This window comes from Notolabrus celidotus, chromosome 5 (assembly GCF_009762535.1).
Source record: "Notolabrus celidotus isolate fNotCel1 chromosome 5, fNotCel1.pri, whole genome shotgun sequence".
NCBI lineage: Eukaryota > Metazoa > Chordata > Actinopteri > Labriformes > Labridae > Notolabrus > Notolabrus celidotus.
Genome location: NC_048276.1, coordinates 20,808,062 through 20,830,493, shown reverse-complemented (window position 1 = coordinate 20,830,493; position 22,432 = coordinate 20,808,062). Strand labels below are relative to the sequence as shown.

The 22,432-nt window shown below is 40.5% G+C and overlaps 1 protein-coding gene across 4 annotated transcripts in view; it reads right to left on the bottom strand.

Annotated features, from left to right (window-relative positions):
* Window positions 1-1,462: 1,462 nt before the first annotated feature.
* The window catches only part of LOC117813093 (vacuole membrane protein 1-like), an 81,177-nt gene continuing 60,207 nt past the window's right edge, over window positions 1,463-22,432 (bottom strand). For 3 of the 4 annotated variants that reach the window (XM_034684169.1, XM_034684171.1, XM_034684174.1), the window contains 2 exons: window positions 4,378-4,480; window positions 1,463-3,244 (listed from right to left, as the gene is read on the bottom strand). In XM_034684169.1, coding sequence (XP_034540060.1) covers window positions 3,101-3,244; window positions 4,378-4,480 — 247 coding nt within the window. In that variant the 3' untranslated portion in view covers window positions 1,463-3,100. Of the gene's footprint in view, window positions 3,245-4,377; window positions 4,481-8,642; window positions 8,711-22,432 lie in introns of those variants that run through there. The other variant, XM_034684172.1, reaches the window with a different exon arrangement.

Sequence of the window (22,432 nt, the reverse complement as noted above, 5' to 3'; positions counted from 1 at the left end):
AACCCGAAATAACATGAATTGTTTTCAGTTTTTGTTTTTAATTTCAGCCCACATTACCAAAAGGAGGTCATCGCCGATACTTTAAATTAGCTCTTTAGTGCGTCTAAATGAGAGAATGTTCAGTATTTACTGCTAAAAATACAACCTATGTTCAATAGTAAAAATATAATGTTTAAACCTGATTGCATTAGGTAGAAGATAATAAACATGGTCTTCATTTAAACCTCACAGCAGAAGGTTAACTTGGTATCTAAAATGGAGATGATGTCAGTGTGAGGAGAGTAAATCAGTAACGTGATAACCGTTTGGATGTGAAACACAAGACGGGGAAATCAGAGTTGTGATGGACTTCTCCTCCTTGTCGCTCTTTCTCAGCTGACATGTGAGATTCTTCAGAGGCCTTAGGGTCAACGCCGGCTCAGTGTGGTCAAGACTTATCACATGATAAAAAACAGAACAACACTGATCCTCTTTTTTTTTAACAGACTTTATTTAAAGCAGATGAAATCAAAAACAGCTTACATATTTAAAACCATCCATGTTCAGGCTGCTGTTGGACAATAAATACAGGCTTACACATCAAAATATAAACAGAATTTCTAGACAAACATGCACACACGCATTTAGACAGGCATGCCAAAAGGGGGCTCCCTTATGGAACAGGACATCCTGAAACTGCCAAGAAAAACACTCCGTCAGCCAGCGAGCCATTCCTGTGTTATCCAATGATTTTAGCTTTTATGACGAGGAAAAAGCTCTAGAAAAATAAGAAGAAGCTAAAATAAATCTGAGGCTTTGTGGCAAAAAAAAAAGTATCCAATGGTCAAGCAATGATTTTCAGCTTTACATAATCACCAATTTGTGGCCCCTTAGAGAAAAAAATCCCCAATAAAATGCAGCCTCCGACAAAAAAAGTGGATGTTGAGTAACAAAGAAAGTACTCAGAATAAGAGAAGAGGGAAGTGTAAAAGGGAAGGGGAGAGCCGAGTGAGCACTGTGTGTACCATACCTAGGACTGGGTGTCACAATGTGATGTGTTGCAATAAGGTGTGTACTGTCTGGATTCTCTGGAAATTCAAGAGGACGGAGCCAACTCACACACTCAAGCACGCATATACAAAAGTACACCATTGACATCACTACATCTGCATTTGCAAACACGAGAAGACACAGTTCCCCCCCACATAAAACCACATTAAAACCCTAACGGACGTCAGCATGGAGGAAATAAACAATAGAGCCATGTCTCTGACGCTACAGGAGCGGTTGGGATAAAGGGAAGTGACATCGCAGAAGCACACACACCTCTAAAAATGGGAACTGATGCTAACTGAAACAATGACAGTAACAGAAAGGAGGACAAAACAGGATGCTGGTCAGATGAGAGAGCCCGAAATGTCAGACAGCCTACAGACTGTTGTCGCCTTGCAATCTTAACAGCCAACACCAGTCTGATAAGCTATTTGACAGGCCGAGAGAGTGACGAACGCATGTACAGACAACAATGAAATAAAGAAAAAAAGGATCCTAATCCGACTTACCATGAGAGGAGAGAAAAGAGGAGGTGTAAAATGTTCTGACTAGAGCTGGTGCAGAGCGCAGGGTTCAGCCCGCTCAACAGTACCCCTCTGTTTTGAATCTACTCGAGTGATTCGTCTCCTGGCTCCGTGACTGGGGCAGTGCAACGAGTTCATTCGAAGGTTCAGCTGAGGTAACGGCACAGACGCTTTTCACTGTGCTGCGCTTGAGGGTTTTTTTTCTCTCTCTCTCTCTCTCCCTCCCTCCCTCCCTCCCTCCTGCCTGTGTGCCTGCTCTAGCGCCCACTGTGCTCAGTCCAGCGTAGCACAGCGGCGGTACTGAGAGGGAGAAAATAGCACATTTCTCTGGTAATTTACAAAAACAGGAGAAGATATATCGAGAGAAAGCTGACGCTAACCAGAGAAAGGAAGCGTGGTTATGTAAAATTAAGAGTTCTGCTTTAAGGGAGGGTCATGTGATGTCAAACATTAGCTTGCTATCCTTATTGGGTAAAAAAAGGATAAAAAAAAACCTTGATTGAAACTGAAGACAAAGAAAAGCATGTCACAGTCTGTCCAAGTTACGAACAGCCACTATTTGCTATCCTACGACTTCCAGGCAGACTCCCACTGAAGTCTATCACCGAAGCACAATCTGCTTTAATCCATAAAAAGATAAAAGGGAGGGAAACAAATGTGGCAGCCACGCAGCCTACTATCCCAGCCTCACTCACAAACACACGTACACACGTACACACACTCACAAGGTCGGAGAACTGATTCAATATATGGCTGCATCTGGTAAAGTAGCCCCCGGGCTGACTCATGTGCTCTCTTCCTGGAAGCAGAACAATAAGGGCAGACAAAGGGACCAGCAGGGTGATTCATGGCCGATTTATCATTTCAAATCCAAAAAGTAGTAAGATGAGCTTTTTGTTACACTGCACTCACAAAGAAGTGGTCCATGAACAGCATGGGAAAACCATTACCATCACTACTACTACTACTACTACTGACTTAAGGGCTCTACAGTAAGTAGAAATGAGATGGATTGGATTTAACCATAGCCAGTACTGTAACACTCTTCACTGTACAGCCATTAATACAGAATTAAAGCAAGTGAGGATCATAAAGAAACATCTTATTGAATAAATAGCATCACATAATCAAAGACACAAAACTATCTTATTCATATGTAGAGTCTCTACAGTCATATAAGACTTTGAGGTTCTTCTATGGAGCAGACAGTGCAGCTTAAGGCCTCACTGTGGAGAATTACAGCCAGCAGCTTCTTCTCACGTGCTCACAAGCTGCTAAAAACACCAACACAGACAACAGCGTACTCACACGCACCCCACCAAGCACCTACCTTACAGAGAACAACCGCAGAAAATCACTACCAAATGCAAAGCCTTCAAAAACACCCCAAAGTGAATTGGAAGTCCAAGTTCAACAGAAACATGTTGCTATAGTATCAAGATGAGAAACCGAGAGATGGAGGCAGATACGTAGCTTCACATAAAGCTGAGGAGGAGAGGACCGATGGGAGGTTGAGGAAGTTTGCTCTGATTGCGTGCCGGCCTTCACTCTGTCTTCCCCTCCGAGTACTTCTCCTGCTGCTTGCGCTTGGCGTAGCTCTGCGCCATGGAGTTGACAATGGAGCAGACAAAGAAGCATACCATGATGACCACAACCTTCTCGAAGAGCCACGACAGCCAGCTCTCCTCCTGCCAGAGAGAACCACAGAGAGAACACAGAGAGGAGCTCGGTCAGTGTGCTGAGGGTCACCCCCCTCCTCCTCCTCTTTTCACCCCCCACACCCTACTCTTTCCCCTCTCTGCTCCTGATGCTGTAGGCTAGGTGGGGATCCAGCTCCATGTGCAGGACAGATAGAGATCAGGGGTAATAAAACACGCGGCAGCCCCCACCGTCCTCCCCTCCGAACGCCCCCGCTGACCCCAGCCTGCAGCCTGCCTCCACCAAGTTAAATTGCCTCGCTTCTCTCCTGTAACTGCAGGAGGCTCAAGTTACAAGAAAAAGGAACATTGTTCTAGAAATGCCTTAATCTGTCCTTGTGCAACTCCTTTTTTTTCCTCCTCTCCATCTTAGTAAGCCCGTAAAAAAGCAGAATCGTTTTCAATGAATCAGTCGCAGAAAGAGGGAGTGAGGAGCTTTGAAAGAAAACTACAACTGGCTCTTTTTGTTCTGGACTGGGGGGTTTTGATGGATTGTCACTGGCGGAGGTGGAGGTGGATGAGGCCCCCGCCCCGGTCTACAGTCAGTGAGGGTTCAGGCGGGGCACTGAGTGCATGTGTGTGTATGTGACACATAGGGGAGTGACCACACTCATACACACACTCCCAATTGGTAAGATGGGAGCATGAGTCAGCACGGCCCGCGCTACAGTAGTACAGTTCAATACAGCAACGGAGCCAGACCCCACACTGGCCCCTCTCCCCTCCTCCTCCTTCTCCTCCCCTCTTTCTCCTCCCTCCCCAGTCCGCCCAGTACAGCCCGGAGCTACTCTGTCATTCTGGCCCTAAACAAGCCCCTGTAATCTACTGTAACACCACAGGTTAGAGTGAAAAAAGAAATCTCAAACATGATGATAAGTTAAAGAAATTGTTCAAATCTTGATTTGAACTCAGGTTACAAAGGTGAAATTACAATTGATGTGCTCTTTAGAAGAAAATGGGTCAGGGAGAGAAATAAAAGAGGGCTTGCATAAAGAGAAGAAAGGGACTAAAAGAAAAAAAAAAGAGGAGGGAGAAGAAGTGAAAGAGGCAAAAGTAAGGGGGCCGCATTCTTTCCTTAGCGCGCACACGTGAATGAATAGAGGCTGTGAGGCCCCTGTACTTACAGTCGGGATCCCCTCTCTGGCGTGATGGTGCAGCTTGGCCTTCTGGGCCTCCAAGTACTCCCTGAAGGGCTTCTGCAGTGCCGCACCCAGCAGAGGAACAGATCTGCCTCCAACATAGAAAGAGAAGGAGAGAGGGGGGGAGAGGAAAAGGAGGGAAAGAAGGAAAGAGGGAGGGAGGAAAGAAAAAAAGAAAGAGAGAGAGAGGAAGAGAGAGAGAAAGAGAGAGAGAGGAAGAGAGAGAGGAGAGGAGGAGGATGGGTTGGGGGTGGGTGGGGGGGGTGGGGGGGCACAAATCACGTCACATCATTGTTACTCACCAGCCCAAGGGCAGCAACAAAGGGAGGCATGCTGTCCTGTGTCCTGTACAGTGTCGTCGGTCTCCCCTGCTTCCCCCTCTCCCCTCCATGGAGGGTGAGAGACAGACGGAGAGAGCAACGAGTGCAATCCCTTCACTGCTCATCCCCACAAACACACAGAAACGCACACTCACACAGAGAGAGGAAAAAACAAGAACAGGCTGTGCTGTAGAAAATAAAAGCTGCTTAAAAACAAAAAACAGTGAAAAGGAAAAGAAATAAAGAAGAAAAGGAAAAAATAGTTCACTGATCCTCATACAGCGGCCACGGCAGCAGCGATAGTCACCCACATTCTCCCGCTCTCCTCTCCTCTCCTCTCTCTCTACTCACACACACACATACTCTGCTTCCTCTCTCTCGCTCACACACACACATCGGTGAACCCGTTCAACTCCCCTGCAGTGCCTCCTCTGCCGCTGCAGCGAGAAATGAATGACTTCTCAGAACTCTCACATTTATCACAAGGCGGTTCCTGTAAGAACTGGTTTCAGCCAATTAATGAGGAAGTGAGTCGTACCCGAGCTGTGTCATCACTGGCTGAGACCTGGAGGGGGAGGCCCACGGGGGAGGGTACTCCTATAAGACAGCCCATATTAGGAAAACCCTTTACGAGATTTAGCCACCACCACTCCCCCCCCCTCCTTACACACACGCAAAGAAAAAATAAAAAAAAGACGCGAGAGACTGCAGAGAATGCCCGAGAATACTGAATCAGTGGCCCATCCCTTGGCTGGAGTTAGTGATTAATCACTAAACAAATACATACTAAAGACCCTCACTTATTCTGCTTAACACAGTCAATTACATCCCCTCAACCTGTGTTTCAAAAGCATCTACCTTTGTGCATGTTTTAGAGGCATCACCAACATCAAAGGTATAGGGGCAGGTTTGCGTGGGTGCTCATGTCACATACGGTTGAGTTTATGGCTGATAACTTTCTCCGAGGGAGGCAAAGTCATTTCCGTCTCTTCCCCACCTCCACACACACACACAGGAACAAGAACACACACCTTTATAATGGTGAGAAAGAAACAGGTTGTGTAAAATGGTTGAGTTTAAAACAAGGAAGCCTTTTAGTAATGATTAACCAGGTAATGGATATCCTACATGTGAATGAGCATAAAGAAGACAGGATGTCTAAGCAGATGAATCATGCGTTAAATTACACCATACAAAATGGTCAGGAGTATCAAAAATCAAGCTAGCATTTTGTTTTTTGTTTTTTTTTGGAGGGAAACAAAGCCTCTCCTTTTTCCCATCCCCCACTTTCAAATAGAAGAAAAAAAAATCCCCACATCTACAAACACGAAAACTAATTCAAAAACATCAAACGTGGATGAAACTATGAGTTTGAACAAGAAAAGAGAGATTAGAGACACAGGAGAAATAGAGTTCTAGGTAAACAGGCAAGAACAAAGAGTGAGAGAAAGAGTTTTGAGAAATGGCGGGCGAATCATCTCCTACACGATGAGCAATACTGAGTCATGAGCCCGGCAAATCCACCAACAAAGAAGCTCAAAGCTAGCAGTCTAAAACTCGTTTTAATGCCTTACAGTCAGCACCGACTCTCTGTCTTTCCATTAAAAATCTGATGATTTTCTGCTTTTTGGGGACATATTTTCACCCTCTGAAGAAGATGCTTTGAACTTGTTGGACTTCTACTCTAGGTGTATTCATAATTTATCCGTGAGTACCTGTGTGAACATCATTCTGTGTCTCTGAAAGAAGTTCAGATCATCTTCTCTCTGAGTCTGAGACAGATGGACTTAAATATGAAAATTGTCTGATTTGCACATGCATGAAAAAAATTTAATAAACAGTATTTGATTCAAGAGTTTCAGATGTAAAGGTTGTTTAGAATTTTCAAAAGTTGTGAAATCTTGAACAGTCCAGTCTGAGTTCTTTATTTCACAAGAAAAGGTGAAGGATGAAAAATAAGCTTACATCCATTAAATGATGCCTTGGAAATATATACCTTGAGTAATCTGCTAAAACTTAACTTTTCTAAAATCCTCAGCTTTGAGTAAGAGAAACAGAAAACCCTTCACTTGTGTTTTTTTCCTCCCAAAGTGAGACTCTGAACGTCTGTGGCCTTGAAAAACAGGGGAATAAATCAGTTTGAACCAAACTATTTACAGCCCGTTTAAAAGCACAGTCAGATTTTTACACTGTAAAAAGCCATTGGTAAATTCCTGTATTAACTTTGAAAGTGTATTTATAGCAAAAGAAAAAAAAGAACATGTCTTACTTTATGAGGGTTATAATTAAGTAATGAAATTCCAGACTTGTTCTTTAGAAAGCAGGCAGTTTTGTAATCTATTGTTCGTAAAATCTTTAAAATGTTAAAGTACTGCTGATGAAAATAAAGCTCACTGCTTCTCGTCTCCAGTTTGATCTAATCAGCTGAAAAAGCTCAAACTACAAAGTGTTTAAAATTACACAGTTTAGAATTTTTTGTCTTCAACCTGTTTTTCCTCGTCATTAAGTGAAAAATGACATGCAACATAAAGTGAGTGTGGATATTATTAAACTTAATATTTTAATTAAAATTTAAAATTTTATCTGTATTTAAATCCTCCTTTTTAAAATCTGTTTCAAAGATCTTAAAGGGACAGAACAGTTATTTTGTCAAGTGCATAAAATGCAGTTGATCTGATCAGAATTATAAAACGTGCCTCTTCTCAGTTTCTCCTCTTGACAGAAAAAAGGGTAATAATAATAATAATAATAAGTCTTACACTGTAGGTGGTTTTACATCCATAAAAGCATGCCTGTGTGTACCCTATCAAACTTTATAACAGTTCTTCTCTAATTCAAATTACTTCCAGAAGTGCAAGAAGCTGTAGGTGCTTCACTTACGTGGGCTATGAAAAAAAAAGGTTCCACTTCATATATGTTGTTATTATGAACACCATCATGGCATGTTTTATATCTGCACATATTCTGAATGATAAGAGATGTTAGTGATACATCATGTCTTCATTAACATTGAACATGTAAGGCATGCAAGCTGATAGACAGTACGTCTATAGCTTCAATTAGTTTCGGATTCTTCACACAACAACTTACATTAGTGAGGTTTAAATCATAAAAAATAGCAGTAAAAAGTGAACATCTTTTAGATTTATTAGCTCTACATGAACTCATCTTATGTCATATAGAGACATAACACTGGAAGCTAGGGGTTAATATATAAAATGAAAAGTTGTAGCAAAGCTATTACAGCAAAAAGAATAAAGTACGCCTGGTAATATGTCATGTCTGTGGGCTGAGCAGATCAAAAAGAAAGTGCAGATTTATTTTAATGGTAAATGATGATGTAAAAATGATCCAGACTGACAACAGAAAGAAATTGACATTTAGCAATCACACGCACTTCGAGCCTGTCAGAAAAAGTCTTCAAATTTACTGCGTCTTGAAAAGAGGAATACAACTTCATCCAGCACTGAATTAAACATGTCTCCTTAAAAATGATCATCCAGAGAGATACAGTGAAATCCTCTGCAACAATCCCACAGTCCACTACCATCCCATTTTTCCAAATCCTCCTCAGTGTGGTCATACAGTAAGAACACACAACATAAACAAGTGAACCAGAGTGATGTGTTTGACATTTTGGATCATTGTGTTTTAGAAAAATTCAACAAAGCTGTGTGTTGGTGGACTTTCACAATCAGAGTCAATTTTACATCAATGCATCAAACCAACGGGGCACAAATTTCATAAAGTAATCCGCTAGTCCCTCTCTGTCTCTATCACACACACACACACTCACACACACACACACACACCACACACACACACACACACACACACACACACACACACACACACACACACACACACACATAACAATTGATATGAAGTATACATTTTTTTTTTATAGAAAAGCTACGTAATCTGAAATGTGAAAAATAATAATACCTTTTTAATTGAAGGGGTCCCTGCATCACCTGCTGTCTGCTTAAGTAACTTCACTAGATTATGAAAAAAGAATCATGTCAGCTGTAACGGAGGACATCCTAACATCTATGTGATGAACACTTTTTAAGAAAGTTGACCACTTTAATCTCAGTCTTCAAAAAAAATATATGAAGGAAAGCACATCTGTCATGTTTTTGATGTGTCTGTAAAAGTCTTCATGATTTAATATTTCTGTCTTAAAAGGTCTTTAAATATAGGTGTTATCATTTTCAGCATCATGTATCACAATGCTTGTGGTAGGCTGCAGGCTTTGGGTACAAAACAGCATCCTTTGCTCCAAATGTGTAGTATCCATAAAACACCCACTGTGTAACTGCAATTAAGAACCGCACATCTGTTTTCAATAATGATGGACATTTACATTTTTGCATGAAGTGTTATTCCTGTTGTTATATGTACAGGACAGACCAGGGTCAGACACCGTCCTGCTGAGAAAGGAGTCCAGTTTGATCAATGATGAATAAAGGGACAAGAATGGGATGACAAAACTCTTAGATATGGAGGGAAACCCCCTCATCTCTAAGCTTCCTGCAGCCTGATTATTGCAGTAAAGAGTTAATCTGTAAGCGCCATCTCAGCCTCTCATTTTTTAATGATCTATCATTTCCTGCTGCTGAGGGAGTTTGGGCGTCCTGCGTTCATTCTGTGAAAACTAAATCACACAGACCATGAGACAGAGGCGACCCTTGACCTGTGTGCCCCTTCTTCTGACGACTGTCGACTGACTCCAAACAACAGTACAAAGTCACAATCTCTTGTTCTGAATGTTAATAAAATCCCCAAATCAGATCACGCACGCACACACACGCACACACACACACACACCCACACAAACACTTGTGCCCCTGACGCCACAGGCAGCAGAGTGATAGAGAACAAGGGCTCACATGACAGCCAAACCCCCGGCCAGGTTCGACCAGTTACGACATCATCACTACAACTGCTTAGGCAATCACCAGTGTTACCCAACGCTCCGCAGGGCCACGGTTCACACCTAACACAACAGCAACGCACGGCGCACACTGTGGTTAGACAACGCTCTGACCTGGGGTGCTGAGACTCTGACCTCTGCATCCTGCCTCTGCAAAACTCTCAGTTACTACTTTTTATGAGCTGGATGAATTAATGCTGATAGGATTTGACTTTATTAAGTGTTGGAATGATGAGATAATGGAATTATGGGAGGAGGAGTGTGTCCCCGTTTTTGTAAGGAAAATTTTGACTCACGTGCAAATGTTGTAAGGTAATATCTATCTATCTGTGTGTGTGTGTGTGTGTGTGTGTGTGTGTGTGTTTGTCTGTGTGCAAGTGTGTGTCTGTTCCCCCTCCAGTTCATCTAGGCTTTTTCCCAATGACTTCACCACTAAAGCATGGAGCCCACTCCTGGACGGAGATCCCCTTTGCCCAGCGTGTTTATCACATCCCTGCTCCACAGCCATCCATGTGTCAGCCAGCACACACACTCACACACACTCTCTCTCTCTCTCTCTCTCTCTCTCTCTCACACACACACACACACACTCACACATATATACACAAGTTCGGACACATGCTATCCTCTTGGGAGACTGCAGCACTGCCAGGAAATCAGGGGGCACCAATTATAGCAGTCTATTATTCCTCTCACTTCCCAGACAGCCACATAAAACAGCCCTCCAACCCCACCCCCCAACACCCCACCACCCCCACCCTTCAAGGTTCAGGTCGACATGCCCTCACGGACCCTCTGTGTGTTAAGGTGTGTGTGGAGTTGCTGGGTCACTGGGTAACCAGGCCTGGACTTGTCTAATGGTGAGAAAGAGTTGTTCAATGAGTCAGATGTGAGATCCAGACGAGTCATACTGCTGTTTGGAGAGTGGGCTTGAAATAGATGGGGGAGAAGCGAGGGTGAGGGACATTCAGCAAACTCAAACAGAGGTCTTGTCCCCTGATGTCTTAATATTAAGGGTGCAAGGCTTCAATGCTATCATACTGCAACGTCTTTTTACAGCTTGCTCAAAATTTGCAAACAGTAAAAAGACGAGGAATCTTAGATTGATATGAGGTGACCAAATCTTGATTTCTTAGCAACTGAAAAGACTAAATAGACATCCAAGGTTGAGGATTGAGTTGAAGTAATGCACAACGCGAAGACAATGAAAAGTTGATTTTCTGTGCCAGGTTGAAGCCCGATAATTTTCAAAGAATCTGAGTAAAATAAATCGAGTCTGTTTCAACAATTCGACCAGATTTGAGCTGAAAAGAAGCATTTTTCACAATCCCATGGTTCACCACTACAAATGTATAACTTCTGCAATTACTTTCTTATTTTCTTTATTATGTCATTATTAAAGGACTGTATGGAGTGTAAGAATTGAGGTTAAATAGTGGAGGGAAATAGGGATACACAGATTAGATTTTGTGAATTGTGTGTAGGCTTTTGTTCAGCATATTTTCGTCTGTCCTGTTTATCTTTGCATTTCCTTCTATGATCTCAAATAATGGTTTAAAAAAAAGGTAAAATAAAAATGCATAAGAGATGTTACAATGTCTGATGATTGTGTGATGTACTTTCTTGTACAAAGATAATTGAATAAAGAAAATACTATGGATCACCAAATCTTGAGAGCCATTTTTCCATTGAAACTATTATTTATAGCTACTGTTCAAATAGCATTGATCCAAGACTTTCCAATTGACGTTTGAGGTTTTTACATGTGAACAATTCAAGAGGCCCAAAGTGATTTACTTCATGGCTCAAATAAATGCTTCCAAGATGTGCATTTATACACAAAATCAAACCTTTCCTATCACCAAGCAGTAATGAAAGCAAAGAAGTGGTTGATGTACAGGATCATGAGTAGGCTGTTATAGCAGACTCAAAAGCTAACAGGGTGAGCAGGACTCCAGCATTTGAAAGAGTATTTCTTTGGTTAAGAATAATTTGCTACACAGTAATACTTTACTTTAAAATAGGGCTGTGCGTTTGGTCTACAACACCACATAACGTCATCACCCTTGCTAGTCAACACCAGAATTACTTGTAGGTTCCAAGAGTTATTAATGTCAATGTAGGTCTGAAATGACTGAAATGTGTCTGAGCTGAAAGGCAGCCACTACTTGAAGTTATAGTTTGATGACAACTACTATCCGGGTGTAAACAAGCACAGATGACAGGTGGCATCTCATTACGCAGCGTGGTTTGGTATATTAGAATATGATGATAAAGTTGTATGAAGGCTGAGTCTGGTTAACTCAACCAGAGAGATGGGTAACCAGCCCATGTATGTAAACATTAACCGATAAAAAACTGGGCTGCTGCACACATGTTGGGCTCATGTTTGAAGTTAAATTTTAGTTCAAGCAGCAGTCTGTGAGGTACATGTAGCTGACTAATTTAGGCACATTTACTGTCAAAGAGTAAACCATTTCATTTAATTTGGATCTAATTGCTGTACAGTTGCACTTTTCACATGTTCCCTGTGAACAGAGGTTAGGTTTACTTATTATGTCAAATGTGAAATTGGCCAAATTTGCCCTGGTTGAGGGTTTGTTATGATTGTCTCAGAGAGAGCATGAATTTTGTTTGAAAGCTATTGTCATAAATAAATATGCAGTTTTAAGTATTAGATATTTTTTCTTATTTTGCACAAGAAATGAATATTACATAACAAATGTGATAAGAGTATCACCATAATACTGTACGCTAATTCCAATACAGAAGAGAATTGATGATCTCTGCAATCAGGTGTGTGGGAAAAAATATCGGTATCGGTAATCGGACAAATGAATTGTAAAATATCGGCATATCAGCAAAAAATCCAATATATCGTGCATCCCTCGTAAACATTAACCTGCAGAGAGGACTGAAGGCTTGTGCTGCATCCCAACCAACAGCCTGTTCATCACAGCAACAGTCACCTATTGAGAAATAGCAGACTGTTTCTATGAACTGTTGCTAAGTAATAACCAATCAGAATCAAAAACAGCTGAGTTATAATAGCTTGAATCAAAGAGTAGCCAGAGCATTTTCAAATATGTTGCCTGTCCTTAATATTGTCCCAATCACTCATGAAGAGTTTAAATGAGGATAACAGGTCAGATTCTCATTGGTTATATTTCCAACCTGAAACACAGCAGTGTGGCATCATACAGGCATTTCAGCTTCCCCCGAGTGTGACATCAGAGGAAAATGGCTGCATTGTGACAATTGTGAGCATCGTCATCCACCCAGTTCATACGATCTGTAGTAATACTGTTTCTAAAGGGACATGTCTCATCTACTGACCTTTGATAACCACACCCACTGTATTTTTTAAGTCCTAATGTGGGAAATTACCATGCTACAACATGTAGCAGAAACACGTGAAAGGAACAAGGTTGTAGTACAAGAGTAAATGACAAGTGGAATAAATGAGATGTTGAGGTCGTTTGAAGCTTGACTGTCCCATGAATACAATGTCTGTCATAAACCCCAGCACAGCAGGTTAGCCACTTAGAACAAAGAGATATGTGAGGGACTTTTGCAGTGTGTCTTTATGTGTAAGTAGTGAACATTGAACTGTATGGAAACTAAGTGGTTTATCTGTGACAAACTGCTCAGACAACCACAAAGTCTACATACCTGTGAAAAGCCACAACATGCTGCTCCACTTCCACATAAGTGCTATATGTTTTACTGAGGCTGCTGGGGGTGATATAGCATTTTATAACAATACTTTATTTACAAACTCATATAGTAATATTGTACAGATCGAAATTAAGCTCCTAAGGCTGTTTTAAGTTTTTTATCTCTCTGGGTGTTAGAGGGATTTTATAACACTTTTTTTCCGAGTTGTATTTTTGAAATTACCTACACTTGTCCATAAGTATATGCAACTTTGAATTCAGGGAGTTGGACAATAGAAACAGAAATACAAGTGAAGTTTTTCAGATGTGTCTGACATTAATAGCAGGGTTTAATGACATCACTCTTACAAGTTATATACATTTATTTTGTCTCGATATTCAGCAGAGCTCAAATGTTTAATGATTGGAACCTACTCCTGTTGTGACGCAAGAGCCGTGTTAATATAATATCAAGGACCCTACGGTCTTTAAGGCAGGGGACAGGTTAATACAATCAGACAAGCAGCAAATAGGGGTTTAAGTATAATAGTTAAGACAAACTTTGTTTCAAATGAATTAGATGGCATATACCGACTCAGCTAGCTTTGTCACTTATACATGCTTAATTTTTCTGATTTTGTCATGACGTAAGAAACTAGGGGTTCAAGCATCACCACCTACAGTCACAGTTATCTGTGAATACATCAGAGTTGAAAATTAGATATAGCTAGAAACTCCCTGTGCACCACATTAGCCTACATTAGGCTCAAAATTGAAATTATACTTACTATAATTGTTCCTTTCAAATGATACAAAATCAAGTAAAATCAATTCATTTATCTTTGCAGTTTGACCTGTAGCACTGCACTTTAGTTTACATGCTGCAGAGGCAGGACTTAGGAGCATCCCTGCGAAGAAAGATCTGAAAGTGCTGGAACAATCATGGAGAAAAAGACAATCTAGAAAAAAATAACAGAATAAATGATTTTCCGATTAAATGGTTGTTTTGTGTGACTGTAATTCAAGATCCCAGAGCAGTCTCGTCTGGAGATTTGCACAGTAATAAAATGTGTTCACAGTGGTGAATCTTTGAGGTTTGACAAAATAAAGTAATAAGCATTTGATTTATGTGTCTGGGATGAAACAAATAAAGCCTTCTCGTAATTAAGATTTATGGTTGCCCTCATTTCCAGGCCTTACACAGATTATCCACAACTGGACAAAACTGAGCATATTTATGGGGAGAATTATCACAAAAGACCCCCGTAATAGTTCTGCTCCCTCTCATAACATGTTGAGATTTGGGCTGACGACAGGGGGACTATATGTGGGTTTTGACAGAGGTGTGGTGGAGGCAGGGTGGGAAGGGTGAGGGGTCTGGACGGCTGCCTGTCTGGCCTCTGAGTCAGGGCCTGTCTGGGATGACTCCTCTTAGAAAACAGACAGACACACACACACACTCTTGACAACTGGTGAAATTACAGCACACACATTACGATGTTCATGGGATTTACAAAACAATACCCTTCAGAGGATGATGCTGATTCAGAGCTTGGGGTCGTGTTGTGTTCCTCCTGATGAATGAGCTGCTCTAAAAATGACTCAATGGGGTACTGTTTCCTAAAACAACATACAAGCCGGTTGCCATCCCGGTGAATAAGTAACTTCATAGCCTCGACTTGTGCTTGTTGTAGGATTTGATGAGCGAGCAGGAGTGTAGTGTGAGACTCAGGACCAAAACAAATGAATCAGAGATGAATAAAGCCGGAGGTCCTGGAACATACAATGCACCCAAGAGGCATATAATATGACACCAGACCTGGATCACACATCTGACCTCTCCCTTTCTTTGTGTCTTCCTCTCTCTTTCACTTACTCATCAAAGCTACAGTTACATTCTCATCTTTGTGTACCCCTTATAAATCTCTCAGTGTGCTGATAAGCTCAGAAAAGGCCTGTAGTTCACCATTCTAACAGACTGTCTTCTTGAGAGATTGAATATTATTCTTAAACAGTTGCGGTAAGACCTTTTGGCTCAGAGTCAAACCTCTCTTACAGCCTCTGTATTTCTGTCACAGCTTGAGAGCCAAGGTAATCAGAATGAAAGTGGGGGTAGATGAGAAAATGGACGCCCCGCCGAGCCTCGCATTAAACTTAACGACTCTGTATAAAAAGGGAGTCGGCCATGACCTGCCGCTCCATCCCTCACTCTCACTGTCTTACCCTGTTTCCCTGAGATGCCGTCACCCTGAGTGAGGCGTCGGACTGTGTTTGGGTTTGGAGGAGAGAAGGGCAAGCAGTGGAAGGACTGATCAATGCCATCTTTGTCAGGGTGCTTCTCAGGTGACCAGAGCACTTGGTGACTAAGAGGATCGAAAAACACTCCCTTATTGCAGATTGGGTTAAGGGGAAGACTTTACTCATACAGGGCTATATATAGGATCAGTGATGTCACGAAGGTGTGGGCAGTTATAGAAATACACCAAAATTTGGGATTGTCTTTCATCAATCTTCAATAAGCTTTCTCACCAATTGGAAATACACTGAATTTTAGAGGTTGTTGAACTGAATTATGAGAATTAAATGATGGGAGTGCCCCAAGGGTGTCCTTTCGGGTCACTTTGATTTCCGGCCACCATACTGACACATAGCATTACGGCGTAGAAGGAGCACGAGAAGCATGGCTCGTAAGGGAGTGCTACATACACACACTCGGACATGCACAAACACACACCCTCTCGCCACCCTCTACTCCTCAGTACACCTCTGTTCCTACTTTCGAGGGAGGATCAGAGGTGGAAAGACTCCGCCCAAAAATTCATATTGCAGACGAGGAGTATTATTTTCATTTTTTCTATTTTATGTTTGCAGCATTTTCAGTTGTTGTGTCTTACATTTGCAGTATATTCAGTTGTTGTATTTTCTGTTTGTAGCATTTTTCTGTTTTCGTATTTCATGGTTGTTGCATTTTCAGTTTTGTATTTCATGTATATCTTGTATGTTATGTTTGTTTTATGTGGACCCCAGGAAGTGTAGCTGCTGCATTGGTGACAGCCATGGACTGTATAAAATATGGACGTAGTATCCGTGACGTCACCCATATGTTTCTGAACGCTGTTTTGAAGCCAATCGGCAGCAGCAGCCATATTGCTTCTGTCGAGCCAGTGTGACGTAAAGGGGCGGGCTTTGAGCCTCCTAGCCAACAGCTACAGTGTTCCCACAGGCAGCTGTGTCTCTCATTGGAAGACTAGTAATCTCAATATCTTCAAAATTGCCGCGTTAGAAAAAAATGCACCCCCCTCACAGTGAGAGGACATCGAGAAATTAGCTATTCAGACTACACTCGTCTTTTATACCAGGCTGTAAACATGTTTATTTCTGCTGTAAAGATCAGCTTTTTCCCATTCATGTGTTTGTGACTTCCGTTACTTTCGGAGCCAGCCTAAAGCGGATCCTCGATGAACTACAGCTTTTAACACTTCCGCATTGACTCACATTTTCGACCAGAGGTTGTCGCTTGGTGGCAGCTAATGGGGATCTGAATAAAGGAATAAAGGGGCAGACATTCAATAATATTTACTATTTATTACAACATATTTTGAAGTACAGCTACTTTTTGCGTCATCATCTCATGTTAACTAACTTAAGCAGTGAATTGTGATCTTTTTTCTTCTTTGAATGTTACTCAAGATGATCCTGATTGACCCCCCAAAAAAACGGATAAGATCTTGACCCTAAATGGTGCGATGTGTTTTAAAATGACTTATGTCTTGATAAAGACAATATTTAAATCAATTTTCACTGCTCACTGACTTTACTCCAAGAACCACACCACTTTTACCTTTAGCCCAGACAACCCCATATTCAGTCTGAAACCACACAAACCTAGTTTCAGTATGAGTTAAAGGAAGGGGGGTTGCTTAGGATCAGTTAAATTCAGTGGAAACAAGCAGTAACAGACTTTTCTTTCCTTTAGTAACACCAGTACTTTTAACTGCACTACTGTGAAAACCCAGAATAGTTTGATTTGCATGTTTCTCAGCAATTTCACTTCTCAAGCAACCCGACTTTCCTTGAGTTGGCTGGTAGTTAAAGGTCAGAAGAATGTGGGCTGACCTAGAGGCCAGTGCTAAATAGGAACATGACATGAAAATGATAGGTTCACATTTTTTCAATCTTTTTTAAAACAAGCAGGTGTGCATTTAAACATTTAAGAAATGGACATTTCATAATCACTCTCTAAATGACACATTCTAATGTAAAGGGTTAACAAAAGGTCCAGGACTCATTTTGAGCAAAAATAATAAAATGAAGTGTAAAATTAGGTTTAACTAGTCCATAGAATCTGTAGTAATACTGTTTCTTAAGGGACATTGATAACCACACCCACTGTATTTTTTAAGTCCTAAATGGGGGAAATTACCATGCTACAACATGTAGCAGAAACACATGAAAGGAACAAGGTTGTAGTACAAGAGTAAATGACAAGTGGAATAAATGAGATGTTGAGGTCGTTTGAAGCTTGACTGTCCCATGAATACAATGTCTGTCATAAACCCCAGCACAGCAGGTTAGCCACTTAGAACAAAGAGATATGTGAGGGACTTTTGCAGTGTGTCTTTATGTGTAAGTAGTGAACATTGAACTGTATGGAAACTAAGTGGTTTATCTATACTGTGACAAACTGCTCAGACAACCACAAAGTCTACATACCTGTGAAAAGCCACAACATGCTGCTCAACTTCCACATAAGTGCTATATGTTTTACTGAGGCTGCTGTATAGTGCTGGGGGAAGGGGGATATAGCATTTTCAAATAATATTTTATTTACAAACTCATATGGTAATATTGTACAGATAGAAATTAAGCTCCTTATGCTGTTTTTTTTGTATCTCCCTGGGTGTTAGAGGGATTTTTTAACACTTTTTTTTCTTGCATTGTTGCAAGGTTGAAATTACCTGTGCTTGCACATAAGTATATGCAACTTTGAATTCAGGGAGTTGGACAATAGAAACAGAAATACAAGTGAAGTTTTTCAGATGTGTATGACATTAATAGCAGGATTTACTGACAGCGCTCTTAAAAGTTACATACATTTATTTTGTCTCGATATTCAGCAGAGCTCAAATGTTTAATGATTAGCACCTACTCCTGTTGTGACGCAAGAGCCTTGTTAAAATAATATCCTATGGCGACTAAGGCAGGGGACAGGTTAATAATAATCAGACAAGCAACAAATAGGGATTTAAGTGTAATAGTTAAGACAAACTTTGTTTCAAATGAATTAGCTAGTTTTGTCACTTGTACATGCATTAATTTTTCTGATTTTGTCATGATGTAAGAAGCTAGGGGCTCAGGCATCACCACCTACAGTCACAAAGTTTTTATTTGCTCTGCTTTTAGATCTGTTTACTCAGTTATGTCTTCCTTCAAATAGTTGAAGAAAACAAGAGAGAGCTTATCTGAGAAAAAACACTGTGACACTGCAGATGTTCATTCGAACACTACGCTCTCTCAATTAAGAACAGTGAACTGTGGAGCTCTTTACAAACTGAGATCAGAACCATGCAGGTTCCAAGATCAACAAATAAAGGGTTGGTTTCTGAACTTCAGAGCTGTACTATTTTTAGCTCAATGTAGTGTAACAGGGCGTATGGGTCAGGGGGGCGTTGTTGTACTGTGGTTTGTGCATTTTAATGTATTTCCATCAGTACTTTTGGGATTTACAATACCAAAAGCTGCTTATTTTATCTACTGTGAATACATCAGAGTTGAAATAAATAAATAATTAACCAATATATATATATATATATATATATATATATATATATATATATATATATATATACATATATATATATATATATAAAATGAGGTTTAACCAGGATAATAATATAGAAAAGTATCTCACATGCACAGAATTGAAACATCAATAGGAACCACTTTAAAACTTTTAAAGTACTTTGGGTGTAATCTGACTTTGTTTAATTATTCCTGTTTATATCATAAATGTAGAAAATGTAGTAAGATGTCAAATCCAGCAAGATTAATTGACTAATTAACTGACGAAGAGTTGCAGCTCTGGGTATATTTCAAGGGAATTAAATCAAATGTCATGTATCTTTTCTCCCATTGTGTTGACTGTAATGTGTAAAGTTATGATCCAGTGAACTGCTCATACACTCCTGGCTGCCCTGCCCTGCCCTGTGACTCTCCCCTGGCCTCCCTCTGGGTGGGGCTGCCTGCGGTGTTAGTCTTGTGTGGCAGGAACAGCCATCTGCAGACCCATTGTGCTGTTAATGGACTCCCGCCTCAGAGAAGGCCTCTCATGGAAATGCATGTATCTCATGTAGAAGTACAGGGGTGTCCCCCCCCCCCCCCCCCCCCCCCCCCCAAACCCCAGCACACCAGTTCCTACTGGAAAACCTTTTCAGGTCTAGAGTCTTCCTCTCTGCACCTCAATGGCTTTCTCCCTGAGATCCTGACAGTGATAGTCCCTCCTCTGATACACAAGTCCGAAGGATTTGTCAAGCTCAATACAAGACAGAGAGAGTGGCAAACTTGATCATGATGGATTATTGTGACAGTGATTTAAAGTAAGGCTGCAAAGCCAGGGCCCAGTTGTTTAAATAATTTAATCTAGATCAGAATAATCTGGATTTGGAAATCTGATCTTGTCTAGTATTAGTTTATCAATTTACTTATAATGATTTTCAACAAATATTAGAGATGATCGCCCTAAATGGACTGAATTTTGTGTTTTGAACAGACCAACCTGAACTACAGGCAACAGGTTGTTGCTTCAAAGGTGTTCATTTGAAGAGACAAAAAAGCACAATGACAGAAACAGACAGACAGACCTCTTTCATTTGAATGACTTTTTAACGGCTTGTCCTACTCAAGTCTCACAGTGAATCAATCAAATAAATAAATAATAAAAAAACTAAACAAAACAGGATGCCTTTCATTTAAATCTGACTCGACCCAGACTTGGTTGTCCAAAATAAAATAGAATCTTACAAACGTTGTTCAAAGGTCCTCTGGACTCCTACAGTGCCGTTTAGAGTCATTTCCACACTGCCATGGCTCAAATATGAATTAATAAAAACTATAAATTCAGAAAATTTTGTTTGACAGATAGTTGAGTTTTTAAATGTATACAACCAACGCCTTTATTTTGTTTTGACTTCACTGTTATAAAATTATTTGCAGGTGACCCAGATCTTCTTTGTCTGTTTTTATATAAACAGTTTAATGTTAGTTCACATCCAAATTAAAATACATGAAAACAGAAGTATAATACATTATATAATTTTTTTTTTATCCTGATCAAAAAACCAAAGTGGATTACATGCCCTAATACAGGATCTTTTTTTTCTTTTGAACAAACCATTTCCCAGATTTGATCAACCTATCAGCTGAAATCTGATCAGATTAATTTGAAACAACTGACGGGGTACCATCAGATGATGAGGCCTTCAGTTTCTCTCCTCTTCTGTTCTCTTTTCCACATTCTCACAAACACAATCAGCACCGTAACACATCTCAAACTTAGTTCAATCCCAGACATCAACAGAAAGTCCACCACAGTTGCCACAGAAAAGGTGTAAACACACAGGAGTCCTGCAGAAGGTGATTCACCAAAGCAGCCCAGCAGGCCTCATCACAAGAGCTGTTTTCATAATTAGCGGAAGAAATCTATTTTTTCCTGTTCACATGTCATCACATGTAGCGGCTGAGAAAGTGGCCTGAATCAGAGCTTGGAATCTAGTCTAAATTAAGCGACTCACAGCAGATCAAACAGGGAGACTGGAGGTCCAGACAGCGTGTCAAACACAGGAAAGCTCCCTGTTCCATTACTGCATGCAACAGTTGATTCTAAAGCTTTTCCTGCTGTAGATCACCTCCTCACTAGCTGATGAAACCCCAGCTGAGATAAGAGAGAGGAGGACAGGGAGGACTGAGCACAGAAAAAGATAGATCTGCTGCTCTGAAGGTAAATGAGGGACATGAGCAGGGGCTTGTTTTGTGTCTGAAGCCCTACAGGATTATTGACCTGCATTCAAATTCAAGAGTATAACATGAGCATTGAATTGAGTTGGCACCTTATTTGACAAGTAAAGGTACACAAAAGAAACCATCTGAGGGACGTTTCCATCACCTCTGTTAATATTAACTGAGCCCCACTTTGTAGAATATTACATTTAAACCAGTCACCTTGAATAAATGAAAATCACTTTAATGTCTGAAATTAATATTGCAGAATGAGAACATTAGTTGCATAAAGAATGTTAGTGCTCTAATCCTGACAATAATCTTCCAGCTTAAGTAACATCTGCGGATTCACTTCCACCCATGCCACTACAAGCTTCTCCCTGATCATAGATATCAAGTTGTTTTTATATTATGTTGATTTTGTCATGATATGTCTGTTGTCTGTGATGTGCATGGACTGATATGTAAAGCTACCATCTTTTTTTAAGTATCATCTATTTAATGGGGATTGGTCTATGTGGAGAAGGCATCACACAGGGATGCTGAATTATCAATGATTCTCCACAAATGGATTAACCCTCCTGTTATGTTGCAGGTCAAATTGACCCATTTTAAAGTTAAAAAAAAAAAAAAAAATTGTAAAAGTATTATTTTGCATTTCTAATGTCACAGTGGATGAAAAGCTAGTAGTGGTATTCAGAGGTTCCTTCCATCTTAGGTAATATAAGGTGAAGGCCAGCTCAGTCCTGGAGGTGGTGGCTGACAGGAGAATTATAGCCAAGCTGTCGTCTCTGATGGACATTTTTTTTTCTATATATATTCTTGTTGAAATTCTTGCACTGCACACCTTCTTGTTTACTGCTGTAATTCCATGAATATTACCGTTGTAGGACGAATAAAGGAGTATCTTATTTTATCTTATATGCCTTCCAAACCAGCTAAATGCAGCATAAAAATCTGGGCTGCATGTGACAGAAGGTGTGTCTTGTTAATTTATCAACATCACTACAGGATAAAAGCAAAATTTAAAATGTAAAATAAAAGTAACAAAAATCTATGTCATGTAAATCTATTGTATTTATATTTAGGGCTTTTCAATGTACATCAAAAAAAGTTTTTAACATGAATTTTCA